Source organism: Schistocerca gregaria, chromosome 6 (genome assembly GCF_023897955.1).
Source record: "Schistocerca gregaria isolate iqSchGreg1 chromosome 6, iqSchGreg1.2, whole genome shotgun sequence".
Taxonomy (NCBI): Eukaryota; Metazoa; Arthropoda; class Insecta; order Orthoptera; family Acrididae; genus Schistocerca; species Schistocerca gregaria.
The window spans coordinates 417,674,657-417,686,935 of NC_064925.1; the positions used below are offsets into that span (position 1 = coordinate 417,674,657).

A 12,279-nucleotide genomic window follows, 5' to 3' on the forward strand; every position below is an offset into this window, starting at 1 on the left:
TGAAGAGCTCGAAATTTCAGCAAAGTGTTGACCCAATGAGTTAGAAATTGCGACAAGGTTCATGACTGTATCATGCGCAACAGTGAGCCCAGAGACAAGACCGAGGAGTAACAATGCGCACCAGATAACCGTCGAATCCGACTCCAAACTTCCGAGGAGGGAGTGAAAGTGTTACATGAGCTAGTAAAGAAGTCACAGCTTGCCTTCTTGCTATCGTGGATGATGTGACGGCATTGTGCACGGAACTGCTTATACCGGATACGGTTGGCCAAAGTAGGATGGTGGCGGAAAATGCGAAGAGTACGTCGCCGTTCACGTATTGTGTCACGGCATGCCTCATTCCACCAAGGAACAGGGGGGCGCCAGGACAATTCGCAGGTGCATGGTATTGAATGTTCCGCAGCTGTAAGAATAACGTCTGTAATATGTGTGGCCTCATCGTTGACGCTAGGAAAGTGACGGTCATTGAATGTCGCTAGAGACGAAAAAAGTGTCCAATCGGCTTGGGCAAACTTCCAGCGTCGCGGGTGCATATATGGCAGTTGAGGCTGCAGTCTAAGGACACATGGAAAGTGGTCACTCGAGTGTGTATTATCAAGGGCGAACCATTCGAAGCGCCAAGCTAGCGGAACAGTACTGACTGAAAGGTCCAAATGAGAGAAATGTCATGGAGGCAGACAAAAATGTAGGGTCCCCAGTGTTGAAGCAAACAAGATCCACTTGGTGGACAACCTCTAGCAATAGTGAGTTACTTGGACAAGGATGTGGAGATCCCCAAAGCGGGTGGTGGGCATTGAAGTCCCCAACTAGCAAATAGGGGGGTGGAAGCTGACCAAGAAGATGAAGGAGATCAGCTCGTGCCATTGGTGTGGACGATGGAATGAATACAGTGTAAAGAAAGAAGGTGTATCCAGAAAGGAAAAGACGGACAGCGACAGCTTGGAAGGAAGTGTTTAAGGAGACTGGGTGATAATGGAGAGTATCATGGAGAAGAATCATAAGTCCTCCATGTGCTGGAGTGCCTTCAGCAGAGGGGAGATCAAATCGGACGGACTGAAAATGGGGGATCGTAAGAGGATCGACAATTCATCCCGATTGGCTAGAATGCCGCGGATATTTCAGTGGATAATGGACATAGGATGAACAGAAAATGGAGGAATGTGACCAAGGTTGCCGTCAACTCAACGACTACTCAGAGCTTGCGACCGACAGCATGGAACGGCATTCAGCCGAAGGCAGAAGATCCTGATCCATAGGTTGTTCAGGAGCAGCTCCTGCCACCAGCAATCGGCTGGTTGATTGGCCGCTAACAGTGCGCCTCGGCGACACAGAAGACGGGCGAGGGCAGTTACCGCCAGGTGGTGCTGTAGATGAGACATGCCTTGGCGGAGAAGGAGAGGAACTGGGTTTCTTATTAGAATTCTTGGAAACATGATGTTTAGATGAAGGAGGAACCGATGGTTGTGAAGTTGGAGTACATAAAAAATCCTCACGAGTATGCTCTTTTTTCGAAGTCTTGGTGTCTGACTTTTGGGCTCGAGATTTAGCAGAACCCAATGAAGGGTGAGCCATAGAGTGAGCAGGCAAAAGTGGGGAGGTTGAACGGGCGATCTTTGTGCTGGCCAATCTGGCGACCGTGGCACTTAAGGTGAGATCACAAGTCTGCGTGGCTGCCTCCTTTGTTGGCCGAGGAGAGGCAAGGACAGTGCTGTATTGTCCTGACTGAGGCACAGTGGGCTTTCGACGGACGAATAATTTTCGAGCAGCAAAGGTCGACACCTTTTCCTTCACTCTGATTTCCTGAATGAGGTTCTCGTCTTTAAAAATGGGGCAATCTCGAGAGGAAGCAGCTTGGTCAACCATACAGTTGATGCAACGAGGGGATGGAGGTGGACAAGCACCCTCATGGGCCTCCTTGCCACACGTAACACATTTGGCCGGATTGGAACAGGACTGGCTGGTGTGATTGACCCGCTGACACCGATAGGAACGCGTAGGGTTTGGGATGTAAGGGCGAACGGAAATTACCTCATAGCCTGCTTTGATTTACGATGTGAGTTGAACCCTGTCAAATGTCAAGAAGACAGTACGGGTTGGAATGATGTTCGTGTCAACCCTTTTCATGACTGTATGAACAGCCATTACGCCCTGGTCAGCCAGGTGGTGTTCAATTTCCTCGTCGGACAATTCATCGAGGGAGCATGTATAAACGACCCCACGTGATGCATTTAAAGTGTGGTGTGCTTCCACCCGGACAGGGAAGGTGTGCAGCAGTGAAGAACGCAGCAATTTTTGTGCCTGGAGGGCACTGACTGTTTCTAACAACAAGGTGCCATTTCGTAATATGGAACAAGACTTTACAGGACCTGCAATTGTGACAACACCTTTCTGAATAATGAAAGGGTTGACCGTGGAGAAGTCGTGACCTTCGTCAGACCGAGAAACAACAAGGAACTGTGGCAAAGATGGAAGAACTGTCTGTGGCTGAGACTCACTGAACTTACGCTTGTGAGCGGACATATCAGAAGAAGAGGAAACCATTGCGAAAGTATCCTCCATGATTACCAGCGTCTCCGATGACGCGCTCCTTGCTTGTGGGGGCCCTCTCTGAGGGCTTCTCCCGCCTTAGGTGGTTGTTCACACCTCAGGTCACACCTCCTGAGAAACGGACGGAGGGACCAATCGGCACTTTCGGAAGGTATCAGCTCGGGTAATCACCCCTCCCTGGGCCTGGCCGTTACCAGGGGGTACGTACGTGTCCTACCTGTCTACCCGGGGCAGGGAATTACACATTACCCATTACCGTCTACGCATGGAAATGTGTGGGTCGGCCTTCAGACATGCACAGGGAGGAAAAAAGAAAAAGAGAAAGGGAAAGGAAGGAAGGGAGGTCTCAAACGCCGCAGCGGAGAAAAGGGGAAAGAGAAGAGGTAAGGAAAAGAGAAGGACAAAGGAAGGACAAAGACTTGCAAGCAGAGAAAGCAAAGAATGTTTTACATTTTCGAGTGTCCTTCTCTGGATGTAGGCACAAAACATACTCCCAGAGGGGGAGAAAGGGAAGGAAAGAGGCGGGGGTGAGAGGGGGGGGGGGGGCTAGATGGGGGATGGGGAAGGATGCGGAAAGGGAAGGTATGCAGCCTGGAAAGGAAGGAAGGCCACATTAGGGGTCCCGTGCTTGCTACGCACGTATCCACAAAAGAGTTGTGGACCCCCTGGGGGGACATGCCCATTTGTAGCCACAAAAGTTAAACAAACTAAAAATATAAACAAAAGTATCTGGATAAATAATGATGTCATTGAAGCAAGGGAAAAGTTAAAATTATTGCATAGTGCAATGTTGAATAATAGTCAAAATCTCAAACTAAAAGGGGCCTTCAAAACTTATCAAGAATATTATAAATAATTATTAATACAGACCAGGGGCAGCTATGTTGCAAACAAGCTTCAGGCTTCACACAGTGTTACTTCTGGGGTCTGGGGAGTGATGAACAATTTTAGAACAGGCAGAGACAAATGCTGTATGGACTTTAATATGGACCACAATGAGATGGTAGTAAAAGATCAACTTGAAATTGCTCAGTATTAATGTATTAAAAGTGTGCAGAGAAAGTGTGTCTGTACCTTGGTCTGTAGCAGTAAATAATATAATACTCAGGCACCTTCCCAGACAGACTAAAAATAGCTCAGCTAACACCAATCTTTAAAAAAAAGGAGACAAACTCAAAATTCGAAACTACAGACCCATCTCAATACTTCCAGCCTTTTCCAAAGTAGTTGAAAAAAAAATCATATACAGCAGAATTATAAACTTTCTAATGTTTGAAAATCGAAATGGATTCTTAAAATATAAATCAATCAGCACAGCAACTGCTTATTTAATTGAAGAGATAATAACTAGCATTGACAACAAGCAACATGTTGCAAGTATATACCTTGACCTTGAGAAGGCTTTTGACTGTGTGAACATTACAACCCTATTAGAAAAGCTATGGAACATTGGCATCAGAGGTACTGTTCATGACCTAACAAAATCTTATATGAGTAACAGAAAACAGTTTGTACTGCTTAAAACTGAAAGTGGTGTTCACAAATCCAAAATCACTAATATAAAATATGGTGCCCTCTTCTGTTTTTTATTTATGTTAAGTACATAGTTCTGTATGCAGATGATACATCCTTATGTGTAAAAAGGAATCAATTAATGAACTAGAGATACACTGTAATATCATGACAAATGAAATTGTACAGTACTTTAATGAAAACCACTTACGTGTAAGCAGTAGTAAACCATATCTCATGGAGTAGTTTTACTGATGAAATTAAACTATACATAGGCAATGAATTAGTAAAAAAGAATTTAGTGTAAAATTCCTCGTTTTAACAATTCAAAGCAACCTAAGTGGGAGACACATGTTGACACGCTAACATGTACGTTTTCTGAGAGTATATTTGCAATTAATTTGATTAGCAAGTTCTGCAAAGACACTGTTGTTCTAAAGACATAGAAATATGGGGAACAACGACCAAAGCAAATCTAAAGTAAGCTATTGCTACTTTAGAAAAGGACTGTAAGAATCATCTGTGGAGCAAAATATACGGAAATCATGCTGTGGCTTTGTTGTGTACATAGGTCCGTGTAGTCAGCGCATACACAACCTTCCCACTAGAGCGCGCCCCGCTAAGCACAACAGCGCAAGTGCAGCACTCGTCCGTCTCCACACTACGAGATGGCGCTGTCTTAGAGACGGACCAAATTCTGCTTCTGCCGATCTGCATATTAATATGTAACGCAGCCAATGAGATTGCTGCTAATGTAGAACCTTTTCTCCTCACAGATCACACTCGTGCAGTGATACCTGAATGCGAGGTAATATAACGAGTGTACAGACCTCCGATGAGTCAGTCTGCATTAGTCTGCATTTGTCTGTATCAGTCTATAGTCAAGTTTCAGTCTGCGCCTAATAAGATTATCATATTCCTGTACATAGCAATGAAGATAAATGAAGAGACAGTTTGTCAAGTAACGTACCAAGACCAAAGGAACTTCAGATTGTCAATTGTAAACAGCATCCAGAATCAAGTAACGTAATGTCTATATTTTTTATTATTTTAATAAATGTGTGTGAAAATTAATCAAGTTCTGTTTAAAGTTAGTCACTGTCAATCTGCTACTCTAAGTGTGCAAGTGGCATTTCTATTGTCTGACCCTACGGCAGAAGATAAACACGCCACTATAAGACTACGAGACATATTGCTGACACTAGCCTACTCCACTAGAGCGACAAGTCAAATAATCTGATGGGGTGTGTACCAAAGGTCTTACAGTACGCGCCCCACAGGCTTGTTTCCAAAAACTGGTGTACTAACCATAGTAAACATGTACATTCTAAAAGCCATATTACTTGTTGAAAGACTGCAACCCAACATTTGTTCCAATTTGTATCAGTACAATACAAGAAATAAAAAAAAATTACATTAGCAGCCACAAAACAGCACTCTATGAAAAGGGTCCACAATATGCAGTTTTAAAGTGCACTGCCCTGAAAAGTTGTGGCCCTACCAACATTGAAACTTAAATTTCACCTACAGAAATTCCTGTTACAAAATCCATTTTACACACTAGAAGAATACCATACTTCCATGCAGAATAAGAATTGCGTTGAAAAAAATATGTTGATATTGTTAATCAAACAATTTTATTTGCAATTTAAACATTTTATTAATCAATGACATAATCAGAAGAATGTATTATTGTGCCATGTACATAGAATTGTAACCTGTTTTTATACATATGCAATTTATCATTCAATGTTGAATAAAGTATTATTATTAAATAAAGTATTATTATTATTATTATTATTATTATTAACAAAGGCAAAATATATCACACAGGGAAAAAGGAAGAAATGGAATGAAACAAATATGACCAAGGTGATTCATGCAGTCAGAAAGAAAACTGTGTGTCCTGAAGGCTGCTAAAATTTGGTACGATTTATTTATATTATTTTATGCCCATATTTATTGTGCTACAATCAATATTAGAAGCATTTAGCAAGGATGGAGTTTCTCCTTCAAAATTAAGTTCATGGAAAATGTGAAGAAAATTTGTAGTAAGTGCAGAGGCTAATGTCTTACCTACTTCACAGAGAAGAGAATTTTTATGGCGTCACACATCATGACATACTTCGAATGGCTTATCAATTAGCAACAAGGTATGGTCTACAACAATTGTTTTAGAAGGGAGAGGCATAAAGGGCCTAGGAGGATCTGTTTTTGCTGTGTCATAAGAAATGGGCAAGAATTAATTGCTTTTATGATATAACATGTAAGAGCATATCAGATACTTGTCCAGAGTAATTGGTCATCGCCCAGGGAAAAATACATATATATTTGGACTTTTCTGAACATAGTTGATTAAAATCACAGGAGGGTCCAATACTTGAGCAGCACTGATCACTAGTAGTTCATTTTTCTCTCCTGGAGTGTTGACATTGTGTTAAATTCTTAAAATTAAATGGCATAGTCTTACACACCTTCAAGAGTTTTTGCAGGGTGACAGTCGGAGAGGTACGTTTTCCCCCTTTTCCATAGTGGACAGTCAGTCCACTAGAGCACACAATTCTCGAATGAGCATGAGGGAAGCCCAATGCCATTTCTTCTTGCATGCAAAGTGACTACAGTGATACCAACCAGACTTTCATGGAACTACATGCAGCAAAGAACTCTGTTAATGATTTCCTATGATAAATCAAAAAATAGTGAAGCCGAAAGAGCAAACTACGTTAGTTTGAGGAACAAATACAAGGCAGAAATTAGGTTAAGCAAGTGCAAGGCAAATGATGATTATATTAATAAATCTCAAAATAAATGCAAAGCAGCCTGGACTTATATCAAGACTCATCTGGGTAGAAATAAAGATGTTAACAAAAATAATTCATGTGATGCTTGTATCACACCGGATGATTTCAACACCTTCTTCATTAATGCTGCCAGTATGCGTAACAGTGCTGCAAATGAACATATCCATAAATGTGACAACAACAGTATCTCAAATAATAGAAATTCATTTCTACAAAATTTTGAGGATATGGTTCCTGTGTTTAAATGGAAAGTAAAAGTAACAGATATTAAAACTGCAATAGCAAAATTAAGTTACTCAAAACCAGAAGAAATTTATGGTCTCTCCAATTTTGTAATAAAAAAAAAAAAAAAAAAATAGCAGATGTAAAGCACATCCATTCTGTTCTCTTATGAACCGGATGTTTGTCAGTGGTTGTTTCCCTTCATCCTTAAAAATGGCAGTCGTTACTCCACTGCACAAGAAAGGTGACAAGTGAAAGGTTTTGAATTATTTCAAAATACAAACAGTCTTGGTTGTGAAATTATTTAATGTCAATGACATGTTTTGCTCTTTTGGGGCACCATCATCAGATTGTGTAAAAGTAGCTGTGTATGAAAACTATCTGCCCCATAAGCATATAAAATGGAAATTGGTTACAATAGTAACTGAATATGTAATCCATCCATAAAAAAAAACATATAAAATGCAAGGTAGACCTTGTACGAACCAGCTGACACACTGTAGTAGTATCTTGTTCGCACGCAAAGTGTTAGTGTGATGCTTGTGGCTCATACCATGTTTGTTTTGTAAGCGTAGCCCTATTTTGTACTACTACAGCAGTGTCAGCTGGTGTTTTCAAGGTCCACATTGCATTTTATATGTTTTTAGGATGGATGGGTTACATATCCACTTACTGTTGACAAATTTCCATTTTATATGGCTATAAGATGGACGGATTTCATATCCAGCTACTTTTACACTCTAAAAGGATGAAACACATCACTGACATTAAATAATTTTGCAACCATGACTGTTTTTATTCCAGAATAAGTGCATGTCACTTAGATCCTAGAATGAGAGGGACCAACCTGTAAATTGTTTCCAGAGTGGCTAGCCTGTACTCTTTTTTTGTGTGTGTATTACTGCCTCCAGAAGGTAAGCATAGACCAGCACTTCTGACTCATAATTAATTACTACTCAATATTAGACATTTTCTTAAGCAGAAGGTCATGTTTTAAATTTAAGTTAACGTTTTGTGTATTTTCTGATTATCTGAAGTCTGGACTGTGCTTGCTTTTCACTACTTCCTTTCACACTTTTTAATCTTAGTCTGTCTTGTATCAAGCTGTTAGTATCTAACAGGTGTAGAATTTCCTTTATTTGCTGAAGGCTATTATTGTCTTTACATTGCTTACTTTGCTTAACTACTTAAAGAAGAATTTTTTTCTATTTTTTGCTCTCTAATTTCTGTGTTAATTTTCAACAATTTTTTATTGAATAGATCTTGCTAACATATTAATTTTTGCGTCTTTTCAAAAAATTCCCAAACATTCGTAATTTTGTACCAATGGTGTGTTGGAGTGAAATGTGGTTGGTATCCCAGCACACACCTGTTTTTAATGTGTAACTGCTGGAAGTTTCATTGTTGTATGTCTGTTAGTTATTGTTCAGTGCTGTACTGCATAGAACATCACGTCACACAGTTTGCAAATTTCAAGATGGCAGAGTTAGATAGAACAGCAACATGTCTACATTAAATTTTGCATGAAACTCAAGAAAACCTTCAAAGACACTCCAAATGATACAGAAAGCCTACAATGATGAGTGCTTAAGCTGTACTTGATGTTATGAATGTTGGACACAGTTTAAAAATGGCTAGACAGCAGTTAAATAAAGATGATCTCATTCAGGATGCCCTTCGACACCTGCTAACGATGCTCATGTCAGGAATGTCATCATGAACTCATGCCACATGGACTAGGTGTTAAACAATGGTACTATTAGGATGTGTTGCAACACCTGCAAGAAAATGTGAGAAGGAAATGGCCTGAAATGTGGTTAGACAGTTCATGGCTCTTGCATCACGATAACACACCCACACATTCATCCCTGCTGGTGTGTGACTATTGCAAAAAACTTAAAACACTATGCTGCTTCATCCTCTGTACTCTCCAGGCCTGGCCCCTGCAGACTTATTTTATTTACAAATTTGGAAACCCCATAGGAAGCACCAAGATTTGCAATGATAGTTAAGATAAAAGAAAATTCAGAGACAGCATTTTTGAAGGAGACCGTGCATAAAGAGCAAAAGTTAAGTGTAGAAAAATTTTGTGGGGAAGTTCCAGAATTGTTTGAACAGACCTCGTGTGTCATTTTATCCAACAATGGGTTGTGTACAAAAAATCAATAAAATTGACTGTGTTATCAAAATTAAAAACTGACACAGAAATCTACAACTGTGTCAGGTAAATCCATTACTTCACTGATGTTGTCAGTATCCATGAACTATACAATGTCTATCTGCTTACCTTCAGACCTAAATTCAGCTCCCTTAATGAACGCCTCATCTCTGATGTTAGTGCATTCATTCGCTCACACTCTTGAATTGCAACAATTACATATGGTGTCCTGTCTTCAACTTTAGCCATCAGTTCAATAATGTTAAATGGTTCTGGTAATTTATCATATATATCTTCTAGAACCGACTTCACCTGTAATAAATATAATGCTTGTTGTTATGACTGTCATATAAATGAATGGAGACAAATAAGTACTGAGAAAGTACTTAATATTCAGTACTATTACTTGAATTATATTGTTTCAAGACTTGTTGATATTTTGAATGATTGTCAAAAGTAGAAATTAATGAGTCAATGAAGGAACTTAAAATTCGGTAGTTCATACTCATGAGCTTTGGTGCTCCTGACTTTACTGATACAATATAAGACTACAATTCATTTAGAAAGTTAATTCAATTATCATGTTGTAATATATGTGAAAAAACAATCACTAATACAAAACTAGTGATGAAAGTAGTTTTGTACAGAATAATACAAGTAATATGAAGTCATACTGCCTAACAGCACAATTATAGTTATAATGCTTTGCAGGTACCCTCTATGAATTTTTCAGTATTTCTTAGAAAAATCTGAAACCCTACTATGTCACCTATCTAACAAAATGAGCCAAATAATGTTCGTGATTTCAGTATTAATTTTTGAAGGAGTCTGAACAAAAACACGATGGAGACATTCCCTTAACATTTATAATCTATCCTCAGTTGTAAACTTTCTTAGCAAAACTGTTCAATAACACCTTAATAGACAACATTTGTGAATGTGGCAACATGGTAAAGAAGTTGTTTTCTTTCAATTTTAGTTGGGTTATCAAATTATGATGGCCAATTTGCCATAACAGACAACATGGCAGCTCTAAATAAATCATGTGGTTATTAGAAAACTAGTAGGATAGTTAATGAACTCAGAACAGACACCTTTAGAAGAAACTTACGAAACATCAAGTGGAATGAGTTGTATGGCGTAATGGATGTAAATTCTAAATTTAATGCAGTTCTAAGTAAATAGCTGTTTCATAACAAAAACAATAAAGAATGGCACCAGTTATTTACCAAACGAACCATGAACAGCAAAACAGATTAAAGTGTCATGTAGCAGAGAGAGAAAGAAGTACGTAAAATAGGATAAGCACAGACATCCAACAACTTTCATACTATGGAAGATATTGTTTTTAATTAAGAAGAGTTATAGAAAATAAAAAAAAATTTGCTTGTCATATCATATCACAGATTAACAAATGTCAAAATAAAATCAGTTCAATCTCGAGCATAGTTGATGAGAACAATATATCTGGTAAGATATACTAAATAGTCCACGAACCCATTGTACTGAAGTACCACAAGAATTTAATCAATGCAAGATCCACTTCAGTCTCTTCCAGGAAAAATAGAAAAAGCAGAGATTCTTATGGAAACTAACAACATTTCAAGCAAAATATCAAGAGCTTGTTTTTCTGCTACAGCTACTGTACACAGCCATACATTTGATGTATTACTTTCACAAATTATTTTTATAGACAGGCTAAATTATGCCATTGTTAGATCTTCTTAAGCCCACCTCCATAACGGAGTGGTCTGCGTAGATAGCTACCATGCGGAAGACCCAGTTTCTTTGCCTGGTACTGCTAAGAATTTTTCCTAGGTGAGAGGGCTGGTACAGAATGCACTCAGCCTTGTGATGCCAATTGAGGAGCTACTTCAATGCGAGGTTGTAGCTCCAATGTCTGGCAAGTCAGCAACTCCCACATGCACCCCATACCGCATCCACATGGTGGAGGTTGACACAGTGGTCTGCCAACATCCTTTGGGTCTTCGGAGCCTGGTTGGGAAACTCATTGGATCTCCTTTAAGAAAGGCAGCAGGATAGATATTAACAACAATCAGAACAATTGGTTATTAACTCTCCTCTGAAAAGTTTTAGAAAAGGTAATGTATTTAACAATGTTTAAGCACATCTGCAAATATAAGATGGTGCATCACTTGAAAATTGGATCCCAGAAAGGTTTCTCCCCTGAACATTCCATGTACGATTTCAATGACCATGCATTAAAATATCTGAAAGACAAGATTTCACCTACCGGGATTTTAGTGATCTGTCTAAGATCTTTGAGTGTGTAAACCACAAAATTCTTTTGGATCAGCAGTTATGGCTTTTGTGGTACAATGAATAGTTGGCTCACTTTAGATAGCTCATGCAGCTCTCACAATGAATGATCTTTGGAGGTGCGATAAATTAATACTGGTGTTTAATACAGGGTTCAATTCTATGTCCACTTTTGTACTCACCATATATATATCTCATCTTCCCTGTTACACTGATAAAGCAGAAATAATGCTCTTTGCTGATGATACAAACATCATAATCAGACCCAGCAAAGTTGCTGTTACGGGAGAAAGAAAATCATACTTGAAATTATTACTGATTAAATCTTTGTAAATGGTCTATCACTGAACTTAGAAGAACACTAATTCAAATCTCTATGTGGCAAGACATGAATAACAATGGCAACAACGACACAGAACTACGTGAAACTAATTTTTCAAAACTTTTGGGTGTGTATATTGATCAAAACTTGAACTGGAAATCACATATTGTAGACCATATCAAACATCTGTGTTCAGCATTTGTTCTACTTGTAAATGCTGATGCTGTTGAAGAAAGCACTAGATAAGTAACTTATATTGATTGGTGTCATATGGAATAGGTGTTTAAAGTGATTCCACACAAAGTACGAGGGTTACTGATAAAGTTTTCATTATTATCTTGAAAAGACGAAGTTACATAATTAACTTTTTATTATTAAGCAAGTACATGTTATATGTCTGCAGACCTGCTCCAAACTGCAATTCCTCCATCATTACA

General features: G+C 39.0%; 1 protein-coding gene across 1 annotated transcript in view; it reads right to left on the reverse strand.

Moving 5' to 3' along the window:
* Positions 1–12,279, reverse strand: part of LOC126277970 (dynein beta chain, ciliary-like) — a 694,172-nt gene that overhangs the window by 74,624 nt on the left and 607,269 nt on the right. Inside the window, exon 34 of the mRNA XM_049977623.1 lies at positions 9,370–9,552. Coding sequence (XP_049833580.1) covers positions 9,370–9,552 — 183 coding nt within the window. The remainder of the gene's footprint in view (positions 1–9,369; positions 9,553–12,279) is intronic.